General features: G+C 41.8%; 2 protein-coding genes across 14 annotated transcripts; one reads left to right on the forward strand and one right to left on the reverse strand.

Moving 5' to 3' along the window:
* Positions 1 to 1229: 1229 nt before the first annotated feature.
* lrrfip2 (leucine rich repeat (in FLII) interacting protein 2) lies at positions 1230 to 20481 on the forward strand. Of its 13 annotated transcripts, XM_010739164.3 has the most exons (27): positions 1230 to 1479; positions 2693 to 2853; positions 8066 to 8152; positions 8558 to 8617; positions 9332 to 9394; positions 9538 to 9576; positions 9791 to 9853; positions 10386 to 10433; positions 10544 to 10612; positions 10882 to 10971; positions 11523 to 11579; positions 11955 to 12008; positions 12140 to 12196; positions 12670 to 12741; positions 13006 to 13119; positions 13539 to 13580; positions 14120 to 14251; positions 14709 to 14780; positions 15608 to 15778; positions 15856 to 15948; positions 16367 to 16459; positions 17101 to 17202; positions 18470 to 18602; positions 18889 to 19059; positions 19159 to 19238; positions 19477 to 19581; positions 19661 to 20481. In XM_010739164.3, the coding sequence occupies exons 2-27, from the start codon at positions 2764 to 2766 to the stop codon at positions 19769 to 19771; spliced, it is 2268 nt and encodes a 755-aa protein (XP_010737466.2). In that variant the 5' UTR covers positions 1230 to 1479; positions 2693 to 2763; the 3' UTR covers positions 19772 to 20481. The 13 variants fall into 13 exon arrangements, with proteins under 13 accessions (XP_010737466.2, XP_027133339.1, XP_027133340.1 ...); XM_027277538.1 differs by lacking the exon at positions 10544 to 10612 and having other exon boundaries at positions 19661 to 19895; XM_027277539.1 differs by lacking the exon at positions 16367 to 16459 and having other exon boundaries at positions 1231 to 1479; positions 19661 to 19895.
* On the reverse strand, positions 19941 to 27019 carry mlh1 (mutL homolog 1, colon cancer, nonpolyposis type 2 (E. coli)). The gene is made up of 19 exons (XM_019254590.2): positions 26762 to 27019; positions 26445 to 26535; positions 26097 to 26195; positions 25932 to 26005; positions 25746 to 25818; positions 25570 to 25661; positions 25434 to 25476; positions 25187 to 25275; positions 24958 to 25070; positions 24759 to 24852; positions 24522 to 24675; positions 24054 to 24385; positions 22557 to 22696; positions 22136 to 22244; positions 21984 to 22047; positions 21740 to 21904; positions 21509 to 21601; positions 21314 to 21424; positions 19941 to 21241 (listed from the first exon to the last, which is right to left on the reverse strand). The coding sequence occupies exons 1-19, from the start codon at positions 26866 to 26868 to the stop codon at positions 21086 to 21088; spliced, it is 2199 nt and encodes a 732-aa protein (XP_019110135.2). The 5' UTR covers positions 26869 to 27019; the 3' UTR covers positions 19941 to 21085.
* Positions 27020 to 27517: the final 498 nt, after the last annotated feature.

Consider the following 27517-nt stretch of genomic DNA (forward strand, 5'->3'; position numbering starts at 1 on the left):
AATGAAATTAAATTGCAGGTGCTTTACCACCTAAAAGCAAAACACAAAAGAGATAAAACGCCATAGATAATGTTTACACTGACTGCATAGTTTATACTGTTAGGAATATAACAAATTCTGCTGTGCTGCACAAATGCAAATGTGTACCATGTAAGATGCTATCTGCAATTTTTGATCCTGTCCATGCCAGACTGGAATTTCTTTATTTGCTACAATAGTCTGTATAGTAGATTACTTTAAATGTTTCAACTTCATTACAATAAATATTTGCAACCACATCATCGGGAAACCTGTTGTCCCCACTGGATTAGTGCTTTATTTTTAAAATGTTGAAACGCAGTTCATCGAATCTTTGAACATATATCCATGTATATGTGGTTTAATTACATATAGGCTAGTATGCAATTTCACTTAAGCACTAAAGACGAATTCATTATCCGCTACTTCCCTCTTGTGGACAAAACGAAAATAGCTGTAACAGACTACAGCGGCGTTTGCCCTCTCCTGGTGATCTTGTGTCAAAAGAAAATATATTTCTTTTATTTGTATTCTATATATGTTAGTTAACAACATAGAATGATTGAATAATATAACAGGTGATGCAAAATAAAAAATGTAAAATGTGGCGCTGTTCTGTAATTGCATTCAATTACAAAATTACAAAACTATGCAAATATCATATAGGGGCACATATTTCAGATAACCCTAACCCCTAACCCTAACCCATAGCCAGTTTATAACTGGTCATCTGCTGATCATACAGAGGCTGCTAAATTCACCATACATTGTTAAAGCACTAAATAACCACCTTTAGATTTGATCCTGAAGTTATACTATTTAGAATTAGACATTATTATTATTAATTAATTGAAATTAGTAGTTTTATTTAAAAAAAAAAAAAAAAAAAAAAAAGTCTTATAGGCTTTTTTGGGGGGGGTCAGATGGGAGCCGGTAAGGATTGACAGAAACAAGAAATAGTCTATTACAGTAGAATATTTATGTAATATTAATACCAGCGGTTTATTTCCATGCTGTCAGACGCGAAACACTGAAGTCTGGAAAGTCACCTCAAATGTATTCATACACGAACTATAAAGTATCACTCAGTGGAAAACCTCTCTCTCTTTCTCTCTCTCTCTCTCTCTCTCTCTCTCTCTCTCTGTCTATTTATTTTTCTATCTCCAGTCTGTTATAGCAGTTGACATTTTGATGTGTCCGACGCCCCGTGAAGGCAGCATCACACCCTAATTTTTTTCCCCAACATCCGGGACCTCTGCAGCTCCAGTGTGTGTGGAAACTGGGCAGAGAAGAAGGAGGGCAGTGGAGAGCGGTGGAAAGGCGGACTGATGACAGCTGTCAGTGTGGACAAAAACACTACCAATCTCTGAAGAGAAGCCGAATGGCTCTCCCCTAAATCTGCTGGAGAAAAAGGGACAAAACCTTGGGCGGCATCGCGGGTTATTTAAACGTGTCGCGGAGGTAAGGTTACATTTTTGTGGCTCGGGGAATATGACGGGAGGATCAATGCCAGTCTGCCCCGTCTGCTCTCCGGAGAGTCGAGGTTAGCCCCACTGGCTATCCGAGCTAACTGTTCAGCTAGATAGATCAGACAGCCTGGGCTCCCACAGATTGTCCTCCGTGCTAAGGGGTCATTGCCGTGGGAAGGACATATCTGGATAGATCTCGGTTTAGTAAATGGACAGCTTCAGCGGAGTAAAAAAAACTAAAATGGTAACTTTTCAAATGAGAATTTCGGGAGCACGGAATGCTAGTTAGCAGTTAGCTGAGCTGGCTAACCTTAACGGTCAACGTTTACGTTAGTATAATTAGCCAGCTAACGCTAACAGGTTCAGCTTTAACCTTAGCTGAGGCAGCATTCATTCCCCTTAATATACACGGCGACGTGAAGTTGTAGTGGTAGTGACGTTAGCTCTGTTTGTGGTGAAAGACTGTCCGAGTAAGCGTTAATATTTCAGTGAGTTAGCTGAAGTTAGTTGAGCAGCGTTAGCTCCTGGTAAGGTTGATCGGGGACTGTCCGGGTTAGTTGAATTAGTTAGTCAGCGTGTCTGAGGCGGTCACACTGGTCATTTTGAATTTCGGATCCACGGCGTTTATCTAGATCATCAAGCGCCTTAAAGGAGTGCTCATGCTTTGCTTGGGTACTCTGACTCAGCCGGGTCCTAACTAGGCGTTTTCCCCCCCTCTTGTCTTCACCAGCCAAGGAGAGTGCTCTTTTGTCTGTGTGATCTGTTAACTTTGATACTGTCTGAGGACCTCAACCATATCAGAGAACAAACGCTTAAACAGATCCCTTTCAAATGTATAATTTAATATTATCATCCCCCTGTGTAGACCTCATTAGCTGGTGTTTATAGGAATGTTATGTCCCAGTGCTGATGTATAAGGTTGCACTGGTCCTGCATGTCACATTAAATCTGGCTCATGTCAGCCACAACTGTTTATCCAGAGTCATAGTAGGTGCCATACATGAGTGACTGTCTGTTTTTTTTCAGGATTGAGAGCAAGAGATGGGCAGTGTATGGCTCGTTAGTGAGAGTAGACCATTAAACCTTCCACAATGAAATACAGTTGAAACTGGAGATGGCCTTAATGCACATGTCAAATTAACCAAATACTTATCTTTGTTTACAGATCTGTTTCAAAATGTTTTCTTTTGTCTCATTTCCTGTAGGCATTTGCAAACAGTTCTGTGTAATATCTGACCTAACACATCATCGGTGAAGCAATAGTTGCAGAGGCAACATGGGGACACAAGGCTCTGGTAGAAAGCGTGCTCCTCTGAAAGATCGGTTCTCGGCAGAGGATGAGGCCTTGAGTAGCATTGCCCGAGAGGTAAGTTAACACTCCATCACGCAAGTCAGCAAACTAGGATGGATAAAGGCTATATTCTTCTATACGTGCATTGCTTAATCGATGCGAATATGATTTATCCCAGATTAAATTTTATTGTTTGTTCTCATCCAGCTAATGGGATGTTGTCAATTTGGGCAGCAGCGCCTTTACAAAATAAAGGGAACATGAGTAGACAGTTGATACCATTGTCTGCATATGATTAGCTGACACTCACTCACTTTGGCTGGAAGAGAGGCTTTTAAAACTAAAACATATATGAAACGTTATATTGCTAAATCCTGAAAATGTGTCTGTAGGCTATTTTCAGTTGCGCCTGTTGTCCATGTTGTGTTATTATCATTACCTAAACTAGAGAAAATGCTTTGATCGTCTTCTAATTATGTTTTTCAGAGAATCCCATTCATTCCCATCATTTCATTTTATGAAATTGACAGAGACAGAATCAAAATCAATCGGTTTGAAAGCATCTAAATGTAATTAACTTGGACTCTTGACTGCGTACTCTATGTCTGGCATATTTTCCCCAAAATATTTGAAGAAATCATTTGTTTGTTTCATTCCCAGGTAATGTTTTCCCAAAGATTGTGAAAATGATTCAGCTATACTTGTATCTTTCAAACAGCAGAGGAACTTAATTGAACAAATGGAGTAAATGGAGTAGTTCTTACTTTGAATAACTGCAGTTTAACAGGATTTGGCTTCAGGACCTGTTGATTTGAACACAGCTCTAGGTTAAAAAATCTTTTTATATTGAGACGACTCAGGATTTAATGCAGAGTGTAACCTGACAAATGATGTGTCATCTTTCAAATTTTACGCTTTGCTTACAAAACTCATCATTTAACACTCAGGTGTTTTAGTCAACCTGGCTCAAAAACATGTATCTATTATGCAATGAATTATGCTGATTTGAAACATGGTGGTTAAAGTTGTGTTAGAAAATGGACCTTTGACCCATATACTTACAGATTAACCAGCAGAACCTGAATATCCACATGTATTTCAGCCCAAGCTAGTGGAGACAGCTGGTTTGGACCACAGGGATTGACTTGACTTGTAGTGTTTTCATTTGGGGGGGAAAAACATGGGCTGAGGAGAGAAGCTGCCTTGCCTGTAACGACATGCCCTGGGATTATTCCATTTTGTTCCACTGCAGGGCTGTCATTCCTTTGCCTTTGTCAGAATGTCCTGGCTCACAACATGAAATACAAAGATGATTTTTCAGTGAGTTTAAAGTGAAGCTTTTATGTTTGGTAGACTTAGGTGAAATAGCCACATTGTCTGCAGACTTTCTCTGAAGACTTACTGTTGCTTTTACATGTAACACTGAATAAATCAGGCCCATTTTAAGAATGCCTCATCTGTGCTGTTTGAAAGCTGTTCAGTGCCTCATTCTTGGGCACTAAGCACAAGGCTCCATTTGCTCTCTTTATAGTCATGCAGGCCGATCATAGAAACATGAGTCATCTGACCCTCCCAGTCAGGCCCTAAATCTGAATCTCTTTGTGGAGCAAACCAGAGATTAGATCAACTGTGCAGGGAGTTCATGGGGTCAGTGTCTAACTTGTTGCACCTCTCCTCCCACTCAAACAAACCCCCAGAACACTGCAGCTTCTGCCTCGAGGTTGTCTGTGCGTGATTTAAGAAAAGTTACAGCCTGCCTGCCTGTGCTTGGCACAGATCACTGCTGGGAATGACTGTGAATTTGAGCCTGCACCGTCACCAGCCTAGTTCTGAGGCCTCTTACGTTACTAGGCAGTCAGTCCTTTTGAATACCAGCAGCTTGCTTACAAATCTGACAGTGGCCAAGTGTTAGAATTAGATGATCATCTCATACCCGTTGTCCCTCAAATTAGGATCTAAAGGAGCAAATGGTACTTGAACAAGGCAATCATTGACTTTCCTCGGTATACAGAGGGGTGTGTTTTGTGTGGAAGCTGTGGTTCATAGTCCATATGATCTTATTTGTGATATCATATCATTATTGCAATGGAAAGTGTTGCACTTTCATTTTAAGCACGTATAAGGTTGGAAGAGTTAGGAGAGAGAACAAAGCGCATGTTACAGTGTCTGTCGGTAACCAATGGATCACCATGATCATCTCCTGGTAATGCAGCTTTTTAATTGTATGTTATTGTACAGCTATAATGCCGTGTTGTGTTGTATTAGAAGCAATAAACAAGCAATTTCAAATACCGAACAGTCAATTTAATGTTACAAGAGAGACCCAGAGGTTATCCATTTAAATAACAGACAGGTTTGTTCACCGAGAGGACTGTATAGACCTGACTATCTTTATGTATATAAACCCATCTGTTATTATATATGAGCTATTTTATACTTTGTTTTTACACATCTCATGTGGTCTCATATGGTTTTTTGATGATGATAATGACAACAATTGTTGAGTTGGTTTGGCAAGAAGATAAATATTTGTTGTTTCATATTACCATATTAAACAACAATATGAATCCATTATAAGCTTATTTCTTAGACATTTTCTTTTATTCTTTCATTTGTGTATTAAGACCATAAATGCAGCAATATTGACCACAATGATAAAACTGTGGCTGTCTCCAGATACTATTTTTATTTTATTTCCTTATTTGTTGGACACGTTTATTTTTGCTTTTACCTGACCTCTTGATTACTTTCTTGATCGCTTGTGCTGGTACAAAACTGAAGTTTTCTATATGGTGATATAAAACAAGAGAAGTAGTGAACTGCCTACATTTGACTCAAACTACCCTGACTTACCCCAGTTAGCTCGTATTTATCATATTCTCAGTGCTCCAGGTGATTTCATGGTGGATTGCTGGACTTTTATTGCCCCGAGTGCTGGAGGTGCGTTTGATGGTGAACTTCTGCTCAGGTTACCCTCCCAGCCGCATGATATGGCTGTCAGAGAGCAGGGGCCGGATGGGCCAGGCTATAGATAGGACAGAGACAGAGAGCTCAGCTGTGCTGCTGTGCAGAGCAGGTCATACTGTCAGACAGCTCAACAGGTGCAGAGCACAGGGCCAGCCGTCCCTCTTTGCTCCCTCCACAGACATTTGCAGCTTTACTTCCTTTTTCACCCTGTACGGAGCATGTTTCATGGTATGACCATCACGTAGACTCAAATCACAGAGAGTGGTCATGGGAAATGGTTTTTAAAATGTCCCACATGGCCTTTAGCTATTAGTGTTCTTGGGTTTTGGTTTTCATGTGGTCTTGGGTGGAAAAAACAGAAAAAGAATCATAAATCATTTGATTATTATCACATTTGTCAGTGATTACATTCAAGATTTGTGTACTAGCTACTAAAAAATGCATGTACATGGTCTGTAACTCACTCATCACCACAGCTTTGCTTAGATTGTATAATTCTAGGCTGTAGTTGTCACTCATTGCCTTTCTTGGGAAGTTAAGTTATGACAGTGGTATCACTGTAAAACAAGATGCTTGTTATACTGCCGTTTAACGACATCAATAGTAGGAGGTTCACTTTCTCCTGCTATACTGAACTCTTACTTAAATCTCAACCACAAGTGTCTGTCTTTAAAACATCATGATTAGGATTAAATATTTTCTGCTTTAACACAAGATGTACAGGTAGAAAGATGGTTCAACGTAACGATAAAGGAGTGTTTGCTCACTCCAGGCTGTTATTGAAACAGGAATAGTCTATACCCACAGGCTGACTGTTCTGGCAGCACAGATAAGAAATTGTTGGAATGCTGACAGTGTTTGTCTGCAGTGAGATACTGTACACACCACGCACAGTATTTATGGACTGTCTTTTTGTTAGCGATAAAGGGCTAGGCCCCATGAGCACATGTGGCATTCTTTGTTGGTGGGGTGTTTAGTTTTAGAGCGTGTACGGAACATAATTGGTATTATGGACGTAATGGAAGGATAGTGTAAATAGTCACCTGTGTGACTCCTCGGGGCTGTGTACTGGCTCGCCTAAATTAGCTCCTTCTGCTGAAGTACTGTGTAAAATTAGCTCCTGTTTGTATTCTGACTCAGTTGGGGAGAAAAATTGTGTGATGACTCTACTCAGTTTACCCCCAGAGGAGAGATTATTGGGCCCGGTTTAGCCTTTACTTCATGAGGTTCAGCTAGAGAGAGAGAGAGAGTTAGATATTGTGAAATCTCTGCCGTGTTTAAAGACTAAGCAGAACCACACTATTGTGACTCACTTTGTTTTCTGTTGATACTGTTCTTCTCTCAGTTTGTTTGTGCACTATTGGCATGTCCCCTGTGAGGACTTTAAATCATTCCTCCTGAAACTGATGGTTAGCACATGTTGTCGGTGATGAGGCATCCCAAGCACTCACTTTGGACAGGACTACTGAACTGTGACTCCTGGACAATACTGGTCAGCTGGGGCGCACCGTCGCATTTAAAAGTTTTAAATAAACTGTTTAATAAAACAATGACAACAAAACAACAACAACACTCTGACGACAAATCCAGATTGATTCTTTGACTATCGGGGGCAGAGATAACACAGCTGAAATATAAACTTGTCAGTGATCTCTGTCTCGTTTTTGAATTACCTCAGATATATCTTTGACATTTCTGGACTTTAATTTTTCTTAGCTGGAATATGCAGTGATACCTGTACAACTGTGCTTATATTGTTAACCTGGCCAATTCACAGTTTGTTTCTTGGGGAACTGTTTTATTCCAAGTGTCAGTCTCTGTTTTGCATATTCAGTTGTTTTTATAAAAGCATTTAAAAGGCACTTCATATATTATTCTGATGCCGTACATAACTAAACTAAATTCTGTCATCTGAGAGCACCATGTAGTTCTCTGTTTTTAACTTATTTGATTTGCTTGATACTGTACATCTAAAAAAAATAATAAATAAAAGACTGTATTTTATTATTCAAACTATGCAGTCAGCCTCATCATCAAAAGGCTGGTTAATTAGCTTCCAGCTAGTACAAGAAGCTGGACTCTCATAGGCCTTGACAACCACACTTTTTGAGAAATAGATTAAATCAAACCATGTGTATTATCCACTGTGTCTTTTTTTTTCTCACAGGAAACAGATGACTTGAGTACCCATATATACTATTTGTTTGAAGTTATCCTTGTGCTATTCCTTGCACTCTGTGGGGCGTGTCTTGCAGAGAAAAGGCACCTTTACGAGTTTCTGCTCATGGCTAACAAGTGTGTTCATGTTTGTGTCTCACAGGCGGAGGCGAGGCTGGCAGCAAAGAGGGCGGCACGGGCGGAGGCCAGGGATATTCGAATGAGGGAACTCGAACGGCAGCAAAAAGAGGTATATAACACAAAAAAGACCTGACTGGCTTCAGCCAATGAAGCTAATGCCCCATAACCGTTTCCCTAAACACAGATCAACATGGAAATTGGCCTTGTTTGCTCCTCTGTTTACTTTTTTCATTTGCAATGGGCACTGGCCTGTTACTACAGTAACTTGCTCAGAGTTCACAAGCTGCTGGTGCAGAGGAGCTGTTTGGCTTCATGCCTTGAAAGATTTTTTTTTTATTCTGACAGTTCATACACAAAAATACACCCACCAAAATAAAAATGAAAGTGCTGCATGTCCACAGATGAAACCAAAAGTTCTATTCCTGAAGTGAATGTCACCCAGTTTTTACGTTTCAGCAGTTTTGAGTGAAGTATGATTGTATGTTTTTCCTGGCACTTCCTCCCCTCTGTCTAGCTTTCTTACCACTCAGCCAGCAGTAGCAACAGAAAATGGGGTCAGATCCACCAGTGGATGGTAGGCAAGCGCACACGAGAGAGTGTTGCAGTCTCTCACTCCACTAACAGCCTGTTGTGTGGGATTGAGCCCCAGTCAACCCTGACCATTGAGCTACACTTGACTCACAGACTGCACTGTACCTCACTGCGGAAATATGCCTCAGCAGTGTATTTGCTTTGGAGACACCGTAATCTGTGACTGTGTGTATTTGTAGAGCAAAGCATTGGCCTTTGACTTTATTTAGAGTGGGTGAGTCTGCCTGCAAGAAGGTGGTTTGGACGTTTAGCTGTACTCCTACAAGCTCCAGCTACTTCAGAAATGACGGATGGTTTTGTGTGTTGATGGCCAACTTTTGCATGGAATTATCCTGTGTGTGTGTGTGTGTGTGTGTGTGTTTGGTGTAATGATGCCGTGAAGAGAGGCAGAGATGTGTGCAGTTATCATGTGGTGTTACGTTGCCTTTTTTAAAAAGAACAGATAAAAATGTGCAATATATTAGCTGTTCTTGTATATCATTAATCACACTGCGCTGTGCTTGGAGAGGATAACATTTGCAAATGTTTATGACATCTATTTGGATCTAAACATGATGACAGAAGTTGTTTTGCATGGTTTGGGCCTTGCACAGCAACTGTTGAGCATTGCAGTGACCTTACTCACCCCTATGATTGAGCCTCTCTACTATAACTCTGTAATCTTTACCAACTTTCCGACTTTCCTTCCTTACTCCAGGCTGACACAGAGAAAGCCAGATCCTCTAGTAGTAGTAGTAGATCCAGCAGTCGTCATCGCCGGGTCTGTATCTTCCCCACACACTTCCTCTTTGTCTTCCTCTATTTCCTTTCGTCTTTCTCTTTTAATCCTGCAGTTATTCTCTCATCATCCATGTTCCTCTCTGTCTGCTTTTCTGCTGTGACTCCATGTTTCCACATCAACAGGGGCTGGATGATGATGTCACATCAGTCCGCAGCTACAGGGTGCGTACATAATACATCCCTGCCAGTTTTATTAAGACCCTGGCTCTCATAGGGGCACACTGATGTGTGAAAGCAATTGTTCTTGTGAGGAAAGCACTTGTTAAATTAATACATTTGGGTGAAATATTTTTATATTTCAGTTCATTGTGGGTCATGACATAAAATACGATTTCTTCTGATGTTTGCTTTTGTCTTCTTTTTTAAAAATTTGAAGTCAACCTCGTCAGGCATACGAGACGTGGGAAGTCGATCCAGTTCCCGTAGAAAAGATGCCTTGGTGCGTTGTGTGTGCATGTGCGTGAGAGCACGATTTGTGTGGAGTTTGGCAACTGATTGAATACCTGGATAGCATGTAACCAGAATTCAGGTAAATTTTAAGCGAGGCATACTTACATTCCAATGGATGGCTTAGTAGCAGCCGTTGTCTGAAGATCTGAGACCGCCCTGTGGACACAGAAACACATATACAGTAGCTTTTTCAACAGGAGTATATAGTGAATGTCTACATATGCCGCTGTTCTACAAAAATGTTTAAATTTAGGCGGACGGTATATTTTACTACAGTTGGCAGTATGTAGGCTACTACTGACAGATGTTTTTGTTTCACACTGTGGCCTTGGCATAGTGTAGAGAAATAAATGTTTTTTTAAGATCAATTGCTTTGTTGGATGACTTAACCCGTTGAATAACTAAACTCAGTGAGACGTGAAATGTGTGCTGTCGGTGCAGATCTAACAGCAACCCGACAGCTTCTCAGATGTTTGATCTTCTTCTGATCGTAACTCTTGTGACTCCCGTTCTCTCTTCAGTCTGATGGCCTTTCCACTAGCTCCACCCTCAAGAGTTCCCGCTCCACTGTATGTACCTACGTGATGATCATTTGTTTATCACTGCCTCTGCGCTTTCCGCCCTCTGTCTCATTTTAAGCTTTTTATTTTTATTTTACACCTTTTCCCGGGCTGGACAGAGTTCTGTGTACAATGACCTGCATGGCCATAAAAGGGCTTCCTCCAGCTCTTCGAAGAAGGACCTGCTGGTCAGTGTACTCCTTTAGTGTTGGTGTCTCTGCTGCAGCCTCAAGCATGGAGGCAGTGTAGACTAATCGGAGTGGCTTGCAGTGATTATTTACTGTTGATCAATTTTACCACTGATAAGATTGACTATTTATTGCCTTGTGAGGTGTCGCATAGATGTTAGCCAAGCTGTGTTGAATGTGTCTTGAAATAGACACCAGTCTGACACTTTGGCATAAAATTTGTAATGATGTTGTTTATTTGAGGTTATATTATGTCACTACCCTTCCAGACTGGACTGTACCATGATCAAAGGACCTACACCAGCCTAACGAAGACCAAAGCACCACCTCCTCCCTCCACTTCCACCTATCAGCCTCGGGTCGGTCCTCCTGTCAGTGCTGTCCAACTTAGAGCTTTTTTATACACAGACAGATGTGGTTAAAGGGCACAGGGAAACCAGAGCCAGATGAAACAGTATATTCCAATCTGCACAGCATATTTTATTAGACATTTATCTGCCCAACAAACTTGTTATATAACTACAATAAGGGATATGGTTTGTGTTATAAAAGCATCAAAGCAAAAAGAGGATCATTCATTTTTTAGCTATTGTAGCTGAGAGTCCCTAGTAAAGCACAACTTTTAGATTGTGATCTATCTCCATCTAGAACATTTCTTGTAATCATTTGAATTTATGTAAAAGACTTGTTTATTGACAAAGTTGCTCCACCTGTTTAATCCAGGGACATCGTCACCTGACCTCACTCATCCTCACAACACTTTCGGCCCTAAATGTTCCAGGCTCAGCAAAACATTCATCCTGTTTCCACTTGCTGCAGCTCTTTTATCTCTCTCCACCTCACATTCCCGCTAACAGCTTTCCTCTGTCCCCTCTGTGACTGATTTCCCTGCTCCCCTCCTCTCTGACAGGCCACCACTTCCTCGTCCTCCACCACTGGCACAGGGCTGACTCGCAGCTATAGCACGGTCAGTTTCTGTCCACGGAGTGGTCAGCATCTCTCCGCATGCATTTAGTTACCTTTTAGAAGTAGACCTTCCCCCTCTCTTGTGGCCACATACATCTGATAGATGCCCTGCTTATATTTAGCGCCTGACCACTCTTGAGCACTTGGCTGTGGCCGGACATTTGTGCTTCAGTTAGATAAGGCTGGAGTCTGTGTTAAGCCAGTGCTTTTGTTGTAGAACACTGAAACAAATGGCCTACTTGATGTTTAAAATACAGAGATTTTCTGTTTGTTGTATGGCACAGAGAAAGTCATTCTACTTAGCTAATGCGTTAAAGATTTATGCTCCCTCTTGTGTTTTGCTGAGTCTCACATTGTCTCCCACATGTGCCTTCAGGCCTCTATTTATGATGACACCGGTCTTTACGGCTCGGGGTACAGTTCAAAAGCTGTAAGTCTTCTGAATGTTTGCCAAACAGTGTTTCAGCAATGTCACCACCGCAGCAACTTACTGTTGTGCTTGTGGCCTGTCGTCTGTCTTCATGTTAATTCCCTGACCCCAATCCCCACCCCCATTCGCAGCCCTCTGAATACAGCTGGTACTCCTCTGGAGCCAGCTCCACCCGCACCAGCCCTGCGGTAAGCACCTTTTTAAAACCACCACCACCACCGTGCATGGTGTCCGCTAACACCACACACAGATGCCCACAACTAACAAGCTTCCTGCGGCCCCCTCTCAGCATCAGGCCTTCCCTCCTCCTCCTCTTCCTAGGGACAATCTTCATCACCCACATCAAACTGACGACAGCTTGCTTTAGGAAACAGCATTGTTGATTGACATTGAAGTGTGTGAATTAAGACTTTCTTCTGCCAGGCTTGGCAGGTTATGTTGTTGTAGGACATTTGTCTTATCTGACTTGGCTCCAGTTGGTGCATTTGACAAAATTATCTTAATTGCATGAATTGGCATCGCTTACATGGTTATCATCTTTCAGAGTAATCAAATAATCTGTTTCATACGGAGACTGCTACTGGATTTTTACAAATGACCGTTTTCCTCACTGTGTGCCTGCGTGTGTGTGTACATGTGTACGTGTGTGTATTCCTCTCAGTCTTCCTCAGATGATGACACGGTCAGCAGCGTGTCCCAGGAACGTGCCGGCAGAGGCCGCAGGGACAGTGTGGTGAGCTGTAGGGACTGGGTTGTACAAAATCCACACTGATACTGTTCTGTCACAGTAGTCGCAATTGTTTTTGCATGGTTGATTTTATTTTATTGTACGACATAATATTATCATCAAATGCTCTTATCTTCTCTGGTTATACATGTCATTTTTTTATGTCCTGTCCTTTTCATCTTTCATGATTATTCTCTCTGGCTGTCTGTTATTCTTTATTTTTCTGCCTTTTTATCTCTGTCCTCTTCATCCTGTGTGTGGCGTAAGCAGTCGTCTGACTTCTCGGACATTATTGAGTCCGCTGCTGATTATTTCAGCCGCTCCAACCGAAGAGGCAGCATTGTGTCTGACCTCGATGATTTGAGCATTCCAGATCTGGACGCTGTAAGTGGCTAAGCTAAGTTCACAACAGCGTGCTGGGAAGTGCTGTGTAGTACGAATGATTTTTTTTAGAACTAACGCATGATTTTAAAATAACATCTGTTTTATTTTTCAAAACTCATCCCACAGTGTGTTTTTATGAGTGGAATAAGGTTAGCTGGAGTGGAAGTGGCAGCAGTGCTGCAGCAGCATGGATTTAGAAACGGTATCTTATTGGAGATGTGTGATTCACTCAGTGTTTCATTTGCTTGTTTGGTCGTAAACTCTGATCTGTGACATGCAGCACTTACTCCGAACTTATACTAACAGGACTGACTCCCTTATTTACAGATGAGGAAACAGCACCGAGCATGACCACACAGGACAACGTTCTCAGAGGAGTCCGTATTTCATTTTTATAACATTTCTTCTCTTTCTTTCAGCTGGATGAAAAATGTGACAAGCAGTATTCAGATTACAGTCGGGTGAGTGCACGTTTTATTTTACATTTTACTTAATTCATTCAAATTCTTTACTAAGCACCAAGCAGGTTTTCACTAAGGAGTTGTGGTGCCTTTGTTTTAAGCTACAGATAGCAGATTTCCTCAAGAATGTAACTACACACTAGGGCTATGTGAGACGACAGCACGGCTAGACAAATTTGTATTTTGTGGTCTGACAAAGCAATTTCTTCCGTTCACTGCAGCCTCTAGCACAGAGTGAATAAGAAAATGTAAATATGAATGTGCCGTAATGTGACAAAATGCAGTAGCCAGTGAGTTAAATGTCACACTGAGCATCATCTTTTATACACACAGCCTGTGGAGTCTGTGAGCTAGTTTGTCAAGTTTATAAAATACTCTTGAGCACATCAGTGACAATTCCTCTCCCAAAGGGATTTGAATTGGACATCACTTAAGAGCACTGCGTATCACATGATGGTGTTAGGTGGGATGTCCGGGTTGTGTTGCATCGTGCTGCACTGTTTCTGACTCTAATAATGTGGCACTTTGTGTGTTCTCAGCCGTCATCCCGATGTGCCACCCCAGGCCTCTCAGCAGCCACGTTGGCATCACTGGGCGGCACCTCATCACGACGGGGCAGCACAGACACGGGTAGCGTCTACGACCCAGACACCAGCCTCAGTGAACTTAGGGTAAGGTGTACAATACAACACACAGTGTCGCCCCTTCTATACATGTGGCTGAATAAACTGAAACTGGAAAATTCCAGCACATTAATTATATTGTACTTTTTTAGCTCCAGATGTGTCATCATTACATTATCATAGAGCTTAAATGCTAATCCACATTTCTGAGCAATGTATGTATACACTTGTTCCCTCTGCATATGAACCTCCCACAGCATTTCTTCTGTTGTGCCCTTCCCTGCTGTCTGCTTTAAACATTTTTCTTTATGTATGCACGGGAGGACTGGATGTGACGTGTGTCCTGTGAAGCTGTTCCTTAAATCTGGGTGGGCTGGTCATGTATTTGCCAGCTGGACTGTCTTTGAGATGGCGGCGCGGGTGCTTTTTGTTATCTCTCCTTGATAATCCCCACCCTCTCTGATGCCCTACTTCACCCCAACCATTCCTTCCATCTGCTCTACAGGATATCTATGAACTAAAGGACCAGATTCAGGATGTAGAAGGGCGGTACATGCAAGGGCTTAAAGAGCTGAAGGTAGAGGGGCTTGAGCTCACAGCATGCCTTCTCTTGTTCTCTGGGAGCAGTATGGCAGCACTAACCCTCCCCCCCCTCCCCTCTCCCTGCCTGCCCACTCATACCCCTCTGTTACCCCCTCCTGTAGCTCCTAACACTTACAGCCATGTCTTTGCGTGCTCCCGGTCTGAATTGCGTAATGATCCCTTTTTTTTTGCATGATTTTCCCTTCACTTCCTGTTTTGATCCAACTCACGGGTTGTTGCCTGAAACAAAGACACTCCCACAATTCAGCTGGGTTCAAAGTTGTAAGAAGAAGAGTTAAAATGCTCCACCTGCTGACAGATAACGGCCAAAGCATTTCAAGACTCTTCTTCCACCCAGGCTTTTCATTGCCACGGTGTTGGATGGCCCTCTGGCTGACTGACCTCTGTAGCCACCTTCAGCAGCTTCCTGTTCTCTTTGAAAGGACACTGTACATTTTATTGATAAGAGTAGTTTACTAACAAACAGAGGCAAGATTATTTTTTGACATCTTTCCTTGTTCACTTGTAGTTTTCTCTTTCAAATCCCCTTTCCACACCACCGCCTTGTTTCACTCCCGAAAGTGATTCAGCGCTTTCTAAATATTGTGATCAGTGTCATCACATGCTCATCACATATTAGTCCTAAATGACAAATAGATGAATACCACATAAGGTAGCAGAGAAACATTCCTTCTACTTGCATTTAGAAAGAGTGCAGTGCGTTTGACCAATGTGTGTTCAATGTGTTGCACCCACCTGGTGCATGTAGGTGAGCTTTAAAACACCTTACTCAGTTTATTAACATGCTCCCACCCCTATCAGGAGTCACTTGCAGAGGTGGAGGAAAAGTATAAGAAAGCCATGGTATCGAACGCGCAGCTGGACAACGACAAAGCCAACCTCATCTATCAAGTGGACACACTAAAGGATGTCATAGAAGAGATGGAGGAACAAATGTCTGAGATGAAGAGGGAGCTGGAAGAAAAGTCAAAGGTGAAATGTCAAGTTCTGAAGTCAGAAAATATTTGTATTGAAGGGTTGTGGCTAAAATGTCCTGTCCTTGGTTTCAGGAACTAGAAAGACAAAAGCACACATGTACGGTCCTGCAGCATAAACAAGAAGAACTGAAAGAGGGAATGCGCCAGAGAGATGAGCTTATAGAGGTAAGACTGCCCTTGCAGTAGAAAAACAAACTGTTTCTGCCAACGTGACCCCATCAGAATGCTATTCTGTCAACACCTTAAAAGGTGTTAGTGCGTCTGTGAAAGCTGCAGCAGAGGCACTGTCCTGCAGGAAGTTGATAAGGATTGATTGGCACAGCCCTGCCTCTAGGTCCTCTCCTACTCTATTGCTCTGTTTCATTGTCCTATCTGACTTCAACACTGTCATTCATACCCCTCTCTGCATTGTGTTCTCAAATTAGCCTCCTGTCATCCTGTTTCACCTGTTTCTATTTCTCATTTTTGTATCTGCATATTTTTCTATGTATTTTCACTTCTTTTGTCTTTGTTCCATTCAATTATTCCCATTCTGTTCTTATCCTGTACCGTGTCACCTTGGCACTGCTCATCATCGCTCCAGGAGAGCCAGCGAATGCAGACTAAGTTAGATGCCCTCACCAGAGAGGTGTTTGACCTGCAGGAAACGATAAACTGGAAGGACAAAAAGATTGGGGTAGGAGGTCCCACGCGGGTGCTCTGACAGAACGTGAGAGGCAATAGATGGTTGGACATTGTGACCGTCCATCTGTTTTGCCTCTCACACTGTCTCTGCATGATGGAGATCCTCAGGCATTAGTGCATACCTGGACCCATCCACATTCACAGTTTGGATTTTTGCATGTTGAAATAACCGGGTTTGGATCCTGTAACCTCGGCTAACAATGCAAGTGCACTGGCACTGTGTTGTAATAAGAAATATTTTTGTTTTGGATTGTCATGTTAAGATTTTAAAAGAAATCCACATTGTAGCATGACATGCATGTTTCCACCTGTGGAGCAGTTAGTCTGTTAGGTCACGAAGTCAGACTCTGACTGATGAAAGCATCATAGCAAAAAGCTCTACCTCCTCCCAGTATCATCAGTCCCTACCTCACCTCCTAATTTTTTCCAATAACATCTTTTGTAAGCATGCTGCCATGTCCTCGTCTGTGTGCACTGTTTCTTTGTCTTTGTTGTTGTCGATGTGCATGTTTTGTGTATGGAAGATGTCTTGCTGTAGCATGCAGTGTTGCACGTCCGTCCAGAGTCTATCCAACTTCTCCTCTGCTTCTTCTCCTCCCTCTTGTCTTTTCTCTCTTGTGTGTGTCTGGCCAGGCCCTAGAGAGGCAGAAAGAGTACTTTGATTGCATTAGGAATGAGAGAGATGAGCTCAGAGATGAGCTTGCTGACATCAAGGGGAAGGCCAAAGCTGGAGAGGTAGGTCTTCAGACGGAAATGTCGCTGCCCCAATTTATACTTTTCCTTTAGTTTGGAACTAAGCCAGGTAAAGTTATCAAACCTGCTACTGTACTTTTTACTTTCCATTTTATTTATGTCAACATTTTTGACTTGGTGGTTTTGCATAACTCACTTGGTACATGTTAGCCTGTGCTTGACCATGACTACAATGACTGACTATATCAAATTATGTGGTGGATTTGTTTATAGATATGCACATAATATCACCATGGTAACTTCCCACAGTGGCAAACACAACAGTCAGCATTTACTATTGTGTATTCACAAGAGTATTAGAGGTCGTAATAGGAGCCGTCGGGCAAATGAACAATAATTCAGAAAGAAATGAAGTTTTTGCTTTTATTGTTGTACTGTTTTATATTTTGATTACTAAAGGATTAAAGAAGCATTGTGTTGTCAGGCGTCACATGGTTAGAGACAAGTCTTATCAATGCAACAATAGGCCCCTGGGTGTTGAGCTACATACTGCATACATGAGTGTGTCAGGGGCCCTTTTTTAAAAAGGCTGTACCAATAACTCATAATTAACTGTTTGTTGTGTTTGATTAGCAATTAGCAATTAAGCCAAAATTATTATATATTTCTAGACTGAAATGTTTATTTTCTAATATAGCACTAATATTTAAAGAGCCTTCTCCATCTCTACAGTAATTAATACACTGATAAACCTGTTTTCAATAAGCTTAGTTTATTTATTTTTGTGTGTAAACTAATTAATCTCCTTATGGTTATCATAACACCTGGACTTGACTGTTTACAATAAACTGTCCTGTGGCATCGTTCATCCTCTCACTCCCACTTCAACTCAGCCTCAACTGTTACATTGACAAATGTTTTTAGGCATTTTGTTATGATCCGCTCTCAGCATAATAAGCACCATATGACTATGTAAAACATGCTGACCGTGGATGAAGAGGGTGTTATGAGCAGAGCAGTCAAAGAAGTCAGATTCCTGCAAGGTCATGTTCTGCTCTTTCAACAGGTGATTAATTCAGAGAGCAGAGAAAGGCAGATAGATTCTTCAGTATGTGATACAGCTCATTGACATTTACCGAGGCCTTTACCTTTCCAAGCTTTTTGTCTACTTTTTACAATCAAAGCTTCGTCCATTCATCCAACTGTTTGTCTGGTCACTGAATGGTGGAAAATCATGAAAAAGTAGTATCAGTACCTACTCTCTGTTTAGTGGAGCCAGTCCTAAGTAATGTGTGTTCTCTCACCACAGAAACATGGGCTGGTCATCATCCCAGACGGCACACCAAATGGAGATGTCAACCATGAGCCTCAGCCCTCAGGGATCACTGTGGTCTCCCAGGAGGCCGCCCAGGTGCTGGAGTCTGCAGGAGAGGGCCCACTCGGTGAGTCGAGGATATTGTCTCTGTCCCATTTACTCAGACAAAGACTAAATTAACTGTCTACATGGATGCTAAATAATCTGATCTAATGATACGTGTATTCAGAAGTAGCAATGCTTGTAATAAGAAAAACATGGTGATCTTGTACTTGCATGCAGTCTACTTTGTCCAAGCAGCAGTTGCAGAAAATACTGTATCCCTCCTCCTGCAATTGAAACACACAAGGTTCTTGTGCACATCTGCAATGCTAAATTATACCAGTTCAATGTATTTTCCGTCTGTTTTGTAGATGTCAGGCTACGGAAATTGGCAGAGGAGAAAGATGAACTGTTGGCGCAGATCAGGAAGCTGAAGAATCAGCTGGAGGAGGAGAGACAGAAACACTCAAAGGTGGACAGTGCGTTCACAGATGGGGAGAGGATGGAAAACGGTACAGACCTACATTTTATTGAGATGCAGAGTAAGTATGGCCTTGTAATTATTCATGAGCACACATGAAATGATCTTTTGAACATTTGCTTGTTTTGTCAAACTCACTGGTTTCTGTTTTTCTTTGAAGGAGATGCCAACAGACAGATTAGTGAATACAAATTCAAGCTTTCTAAGGCAGAACAGGAAATGGGTACAATGGAACAAAATGTAAGTACAAAAAGAAATATTGAACTAAATAATAATTTGCATTAAATTATAAGTTGTAAGTTTTAGCAGCACACAAGATTATCACCACTCACCAGCCAAATGCTGGTAAAGTATACGACTGGCTAACTTTGAACATCCACTAGATATTTGGCCGGTGGACAAAAAAGTTAATATTGCACCCTGAGTTTATGGATCTAAGTCACCAACTTGTACTCCATTGTTTTTTTTTTTTTTCCAGATTAACAGACTTGAAGGGCAAGTGTCCAGGTACAAGGCATCAGCAGACAACTCTGAGAAAATAGAAGACGAACTTAAAGCAGAAAAACGGAAACTTCAAAGAGAGGTAAAGACGCAGACATTGCATTTTATAATACAAAGCACGAGCAGGCTGAGTGTAACGTCTCCCTTCCGTTCCCTCACAGCTACGCACAGCTCTAGACAAGATCGAGGAAATGGAGATGACCAATAACCACCTAGTAAAGCGCCTTGAGAAGATGAAGGCCAACAGGAACGCCCTCCTGTCACAGCAGTGAGGCAAGGCGACATCACCACGGAAGCCCTTAAACTCGCACCTCAGACCTCTGACTGCCATACTGCGTCTGGAGCACATTTCCATTTTTAGCTGTAACACTTTAAGATTTGTAGCTAACCAAAAAACACTTTAAAAAAACTTGTAGCACAGGCAGAAAGCTCAACTGTGTCTTTTTTTTTTTTTTTTTTAAACCCGGAAGTTTTTGTCTGGCAAGCCGCCAACAGAGGAATGACTCAGAAACTTAACTAATAAAACTATAAAGTTGCTGGGAGATACATCTGAGGACATTTCTCTAGTCACTACTTAATTTTTCAGAGCTTTGTACTTCATGTTATCCATGAGATTTTGTTTCTCTCTGGCTGGGTGCTTGGCTGTACTTTGTTTTGTTTTTGTTTTTTGTTGTTTTCTTTTTGATAAGTTGCATGAATGAGTATAATGTTGCTTTTAAACTATTCAACCCTCACAGCTGCTCCGGTCCCACACCTTCCCAGCTTCCCCTCACACAGTGAAGTGCCTTTTCACACTAGGAGACTGGAGGGGTCTGCACCGCTCAATGAAACAATAATCGTTTTAACAGGTACAGAATGATGTATTTAAAAAGGTGCAGTCATTATTTGAAAATATGTAGAACCAACTGTGTCTGCTGCGGTTTCATTGAAATTTTTCAAATATTTAAAAGATTTCTTGAAAATAAATGTGTAATTTACAGAACTCTGTATACAGTCTTCTTTTTCATGATCCGGTTTTCTAATGTGTCAAATCACTATCATCAACATTTTCAACTGCAGTTTACTCTTATTCTTTATAGTTTGGTCTCCAGATTAGTTTTTCTGTGACTGGAATAAGGGTAGAGGTAGTTAGATACTCATGCTACATCATTCAATTTTCCAGGTTTATACATGTGTTACTCTCAACTTGTAATCGTCCATGAGGTATTTGGAAACATTGGTGGCCGTGTTAATTTCCTTCACACTGAGCTTTGATCCCTCCGCACTGCATGTGTCTCTGATTGACAGGCTGTAATAAAAGTTAAGCCTGTGTGCACATTTTGGGTATCGTTATGGGACTCACGACCCAATTCTATTTTTCCTGGTTGCATGCCTCAAGTCTTACTTTTAGAAACCACATGAAGGCTTGGCACGTTAAAATAGGCTATTCAGAACAAAGATTTCCTTTGGCCAACACCCTTTCATACATCATGGAATATAGTTTTCATTCAAAGACAAACATGTAAAGTCTTCTCTTGTACAAAGTATTTATTTACAGCAGAAAATCAAGTATAAAAAAAAGCAGCATGTGTGGTGTCTGATCAGATTTAGCACCTCTCGAATACTTTATAAAGGTCAGGTAGATTGGCGATCTGCAGCACAGTGCCGTCCTCACTGAAGTTCTTTGGAGGACTGAATAGGGTCCGGAAAGCTTTGAAGATGATGTGCTCAACTTTCCAACGCCACGAGTTCACTTCAGCCTCCTAAAACAAGCATCACACTTGTCAGTTTAGTTTTCTTTGGCATTAATGTGAGTCAAAACACTGAAGACATACCTGCTCCTCTCCTGGCTCGGCCTCCAGGATGTACTCCTTCCTGATGGAGTAGAACATGCTGCACTCTTTACTAAAATCTCTGAAGCACTCTTTTTCATTGTCCCAGTTCACCTGCACGACACCACCAAGCAGAAGCCTTTAGATGCAGTTTGTGTTTCCATATCTTGTCATAGATGACACCTACAAGATATTCACCTCTGTGGCTAGGCGCAGGATGAACAAGGGGAGACCCTCCATGATAGGGGTGTACTTGTCAAGTAATAATGGCAGCCCTGTTAGATTTCCTTCCTACAATGCACGAGGTTTACAGCATCAATGACAACAGACTTATGTTTTGCTACTACATGAGGAAAGACGGTGGCAGTAAAAATGAATTTTAGATTTTGTGGTTTACAAAGATTTATCTACATCAGTGTCCCAGCTGACCTGGTCTATCTCCATGGAGAAATAATCTTCCAGCATCTCTGCTTTCTTCTTCAGGAAGTCCACTATGTACTGAGCCAGGCCTTCTTTGGGACCATCCTCTTCTGTCCAGCCGCTCCCCTCAGAGTCCAGAGCCAACATGGCCAGGTCATAAAGTGGAGCTGGTGTCTAAATGCACATGATCAGCCATTCAAATCAACACACTTGTGTCTCCTAATCATTCATAATCTAGCCTTTTTAGACTTACAGATAGTCTGAGTACACCAAAGTTCCCAAAGTCGTAGAGTAGTATTTGGTAGAAGAGCTCCTGGCTGTAGCAAATATAAAGAGTGAAATTAGACAGAAAGCAGCAGGCAGGGACAACCGGACTGAACAGTGTGTGTTTCCTGTGGCTCTGACCTGAGGTTAGTGGTGTTGAGCAAATACAGTTTGGTGTGATGTTGGATCAGCGTCCACTGGGGGTTGACACAACCCACAAACGAGTGGTTCTGCAGCATTTCTTGAAGACCTGGAGAAAATATGTGGATATTCGAGAAAAAACTGTCACCAAGTTAAAACAAAAGAGAAAAAAAAAGCTCCATTTGATCTGAGTTGGAGAGTTCACACAACTACAGAAGATGTATGACTGATACAAGTGGATGCATGAACACAGTAGTAAAATAAGTTGCTTAGAACTAGTCATGAGTCAGTTGTCATCAGTTGTGGCCTGGAGCAGAATCATTTTTCTGGGAAACTTATAGGTGTGAGAGAAAAACAAACAAACAAACAGGCGTGTTGTTGGCGTTTCTTGTGGAAAAACTAGATGACACGTTTTGTTTACCTTTGTGTGTGTTCTCAGTGATCTCAGCTCTGAGTTCTTTGATACTGTTGAGTTTTATGACTCGTCTCTTGGGCGTGGCTGCAGCCGTCAGGTCTTCATCATCTTCCTCCTGCAGCTGTTGCTCTTTCCTAGGTCGCTTCCTGCCTCGCAATAATCACACAAACACTGCTGTCACACCTCCTACATACAGTGGACACCGTATGAGGGCTGTGAAAATGTTTAGACATTTTATCACACACTTAATGGGTGGCAGATACTTTTCGTCTTGCAATAATAAAAGCAACAAGTACATGACAGGTTTAGGCTGCATGTCTTACTTTTCCAGCCACTTGGGGGCAGAGTAAAATCCATAATTCGATGACTATAATCATGTCATATACATTTTATAAACTTGTGGTTACCAAGTTAACAAAACATTATCAAGTTACACATCCAGCAGACATAGAGGAACATTAACAATCATTTGGAGTTGTGATTATGTCCATAGGATGACCATAACTCCAAAATTCACCCTCTCATTAGTCCTTTTTGCTTTCTATACAGATTAAATGGCATCTAGCAGTGTAGTTGAAATGGCAACCGCCTCGCCTCACCCTAAGGAGAAACTACAGTGGCCACAAAAAAACCAACAAACATCAAAATTCTCTGTCTAGAGCCAATTTAGTTTGTCTGTTCTGAGCTACTACAGAAACATGATGGTACAACATGGTAGACCCTGTGGAAGAGGTATAGATTTAAAAAGGCCCATTTCAAGGTAACAAAAACACAGCACGTCTTATTTTCAGGTGATTATACACTTATGAATGTATAGCTATGCATATTATATTCAATTTCTGCCATTTTCTGTGAATAGATGCCCCTAAATCTGACACCCTGCACCTTTAAAACTGCTGGATGTTCAACTTTCTTTCATTAGGTGGTCCCTAGCTTTGTCTCTCAGCTGTTTAGCTGTAGGCAGGCAGTGATCCCTAGCTTTGTCTCTCAGCTGTTTAGCTGTAGGCAGGCAGTGAACACTGGATTTATTAAAAGGAAATTGTATTGATGCGAGCAGAGACTGAAGAATAGTGTAAATTAGCTTTGTAAGGAACACTTTACAAAAGAAAAGAAAATGGTGCTAAGTGGACCTTTGACTTCTTCAAATAATCAAAGACTAATCATTCCACGCAATCCCTCAAATCTTCAAACAATACAGCTGTCATACTGTACTGTCATAACATGCTGTTGTCAGTACCAGGTTAACAAAAGGTGACATTTGAAGACAGTTGTTTGTGTCACAAGATGACGTCACTCTTTGTGTTGATACATCTTTATTTTTGTAGTCATCTTCCGGCTTGCTTACTCAACTCATTTGCTGCCGGCAAATGTTCAGAGTGAAATGCCACAGCGTCAATTAAATATTCAAGACCTGTCCTGACCTGATTTGCAAAAATTATTCACAATGGTACTGACCCACCCAGTGAAGCACTGGCATGATTCATTTATGAAAGGAAGTCTCACCTTTGAACACCATTGGCATTTTCTTCTTCTCTTTCTGCCACCTCAGCTTCCTGCTCAGTGAGGCCCTCCAGCATGTCTGCGTCATCGATTTCATCCACCTCTATGCTGTCAGCCTGCTGGACAGTTTTAGTTGCAGCCTCCCTGCTGCTGGGACCAACTGGTTCGGGATCAGGAGGCGGCTTCTCTTTCGGCTGGAGGAAGGCATCCAGTTTCTGTGTGCGACAGTCAGTCCTCACCATCTGATGAGCATAGACTCGCTCGCTGGACTCTGCTGCGGCGCTGGCAGACTTGACCTCACTGCCACCTGAGACTGACAGCCCTGGCAACAACGTCTGCACAAACAAAAAGTGTATGTGTCATCGTCATGTCCCAAAAAGAATTACCCACAAAATGGACACACTGTAATGATGTCTGGGGGGCCATAATACAATATGGAGATCATATTAATCACAGCTGTGACAATCATACCTGAGTGAAATATGTGCGTGACGCGTTGGAGCCCAGAAGTTTGCTCTCAATGTGCTTCTGGACGCTCTCGATGACGCTGTCTTCGTGCAAAAAATGCACCTCGTGTTTGGTGGGATGGACGTTTACGTCTACGTTCTGCGGAGCGATCTCTAAGCTGTGGTGCAAGTGAACATCAGATGAATTGAACCATAAAAGAATCCATTTAGAACAAAAAAGGAAAAAAGCATGTTAAGTTACCTGAGGTACAGAAAAGGGTGTGTGTTTTTGGGAAGGTATGCAGCATAAACCGTCTCGATTGCTTTCTTCAAAGCGCTCGACTCCACCAGACGATCTGAGAGATCACAGATCACAACCTCCGTTTAGCAGAGCGCCGATTACGATTAACAGGATCTTCACCAACGAGCTACATTTCCAGTAACGTTTCTGTGATACATACGGTTGATGAAGAGGATCAGGATGCATTTCTTGACCGAGTAGTTTGCATTAGAGATGTAGCCTTTCATCTTATAAGCGAGCTTCTGATCCTCACAGCCTACTTCAATCAGCTCCCTGGGAACATGCCACAGAGCAAGTCATGCAGTCAGCTAAGGTTAAGGTGATAACAGGTCACATAAGTGCAGAGAACATCAAAGCATTATTTTTCTTTCTCTCTAGTTGATTAATACCTGCTGACTGCATTGCCAAAGACTCCCCGAATATTATCCACTACAGATGCGTTGGGTAGAGTCCTCACATCTGCTACAGTCTCTCCTTGCTGGAAAAACAGAGCGTAAATAATACTGAAAACTTCTTTGTGGCCTTTTTTTTGTCAGTGTGCTCAAACAAAGAAACACAACAGAAGTGTAAATAGAAATGTACCAGCTATAGCTTTGTTCTTGTTTTTAAAAAAATCATATATCAATCATATCTCACCTTTTTGACAGAAAAACTTTTTCCTGAATTGTGTATTGCGTACCTTCAAAATAACATGTTAACATGCGAGTTATTCAAACACAAGGATGTTCTTCAAATATGCAGGAATCACATGACACGAGGCGAGATGACAGACCTGCTGACCACCTCTACAATCCTGGAGTACTCATCACTGGGGCTCTTTAAAGCTTTCCTCCTGGTGGACACATTATAGAAGAGGTCCTCCACCTGCACACAGGAAGAGCAAACTAATTGTAGGTTTCTGAGCATCTGTAAACTCCATTCTGTTAACGTGATCCACAACAAACGCACAAGAATCTGTGTTCCCTGGTTGCCAGCACATGGTTTGGGGGGGCCTTTTAGTTTGCCATCGCTGTAGCTGGCCCTGCACGATGAAAAAATAAAGAAGATAAATCCCAAGAGCTCTGACATCCTGATTACCTTCTATGTATCATGATGGAGATGAATCAAAATAGATGATTTAACATGTCAGCAGACCTGTAGGCGCACTTTGCATCAGCTGTCTTTGTCGTTATGGTCACATGTGCAACATGGCTTACGCTCGCAAGCGCCTGCAAACAATGACAAAGACGACAAACATGGTGAGCGACAAAATGTGTCAACATTTAATGACCTGAAGGCTGTTACTGCTCCAGAGCTCACCTCTCCTCTGAATCCATAGGTTGCAATCTCTGAGAGGTCCTCAAAAGTCTGGAGTTTGCTGGTGGTAAACCTTTCACAAACAATTTCCAGATCTTCTTTCTGCCTCCGAAATAAAACAGACAGCTTGGTCAGAGAAAAAAATGCAGATTGAAAGACAGTGGCACTGACACAAACCATAAATCTAACCCAGCGTGGGCAGAGGGGGCAAACAACATCTTTCCCAAGGGTCCTGTTATGTCTTTTGGTTAACATTTATAGCTTCCACATGGGGAATTCATGTTGTGACATGAGCTACAGTTTGGTAAAGACACTTTTGAAGGGGGGCGGATCTTGACCCAGGTCACCCACCCTGATGCCAGTGCCGTTGTCCTGAATCTGAAGCAGCTTCAGTCCGCCGTCTTTCACCGTCACCTGAATGTTTGTGGACTTTGCATCCAAGCTGTAACATTTTAAAACACATATCATAGTGATTAAACATCGAGTCAGTTCACAGTATCACGGTTACTAGGTGTTGTTAAGCGGCTTTGCCACAAAACGTGATGTAAACACTGGAGGCTCATGACATATACCCATTAGTCCCACTGCTATTTTTTCAAGCCACTAGTCAAAGACTTGACATTATATTTCGTCACAAAATTAACTGTATCGAGTAGCTCGTTAGTCACCAGTTTTCAATCAGCTCCTTGACGCCGTTGGCAGGGCGCTGGATGACTTCTCCTGCCGCTATGCGGTTGACAACAGTCTCGTCGAGCCTCCGGATAACTCCCGCCATGTTCACAGCGCTGCTGACTTGTCTTCAGAGTAGTTAAACAGCAAATAATAGATGTAAATACACATTCATATGGATTTTAAAAAAGCTATGTGTATATGCTAAAGTGTAGCATCACAACTTGTGCAAGAAACCATGCATGGAGACCAGAGATGTGAAAAGTTGAAGGACTCACTCTCACTGGAAATGTCAGAATAAAGTTAAAGTCATTAACTTTACTAGAAACGGCTGTATGAATGTTATTATTATTATAATTATTATTATTGCATTATTTACTCACAAAGAAGGCTTAACATGTTTATTATTGTATGTCACGCGTGGCTGTTGATAAAACAATGTTGTTCCAATTACCATCTTCTCACAACCACGTGATTCATCTTCTCAATAATACACGATCTTCGATCAGACTGCGCGGGGAGAAAACGTGGGGGCGTGGCCTGCGTCACGCAGCGGGAGGACGTCATTCACCGGAAGTCTTCTTCTTTTGTTTATATTTTATTTAGCAGCATCGACATGTGCACAGCGCCTCATAATAATGACTTATGTACAGTGTATTTTTACAGTATGCCACAACCTTCACCAAAAAGCAAAAAGATTAAAAGGCAATTTTTATCAGTATGCATGGTATACCACTTTGTGTTCACATAAAACA

Source organism: Larimichthys crocea, chromosome III (assembly GCF_000972845.2).
Source record: "Larimichthys crocea isolate SSNF chromosome III, L_crocea_2.0, whole genome shotgun sequence".
Taxonomy (NCBI): Eukaryota; Metazoa; Chordata; class Actinopteri; family Sciaenidae; genus Larimichthys; species Larimichthys crocea.

What these genes read in the sequence shown, in the direction of transcription:
- lrrfip2 (XM_010739164.3), top strand. Translation starts at nt 2,764, where the DNA reads ATGGGGACACAAGGCTCTGGTAGAAAGCGTGCTCCTCTGAAAGATCGG. An exon ending in TGAGTAGCATTGCCCGAGAG is followed by an intron (nt 2,854 to 8,065) that starts GTAAGTTAACAC and finishes TGTGTCTCACAG; the next exon opens with GCGGAGGCGAGGCTGGCAGC. An exon ending in CGGGGTACAGTTCAAAAGCT is followed by an intron (nt 12,009 to 12,139) that starts GTAAGTCTTCTG and finishes CCCCATTCGCAG; the next exon opens with CCCTCTGAATACAGCTGGTA.
- mlh1 (XM_019254590.2), bottom strand. Translation starts at nt 26,868, where the DNA reads ATGGCGGGAGTTATCCGGAGGCTCGACGAGACTGTTGTCAACCGCATA. An exon ending in AAAGTTTTTCTGTCAAAAAG is followed by an intron (nt 25,276 to 25,433) that starts GTGAGATATGAT and finishes CTGTTTTTCCAG; the next exon opens with CAAGGAGAGACTGTAGCAGA. An exon ending in AATGCCAATGGTGTTCAAAG is followed by an intron (nt 22,697 to 24,053) that starts GTGAGACTTCCT and finishes ATTGCGAGGCAG; the next exon opens with GAAGCGACCTAGGAAAGAGC.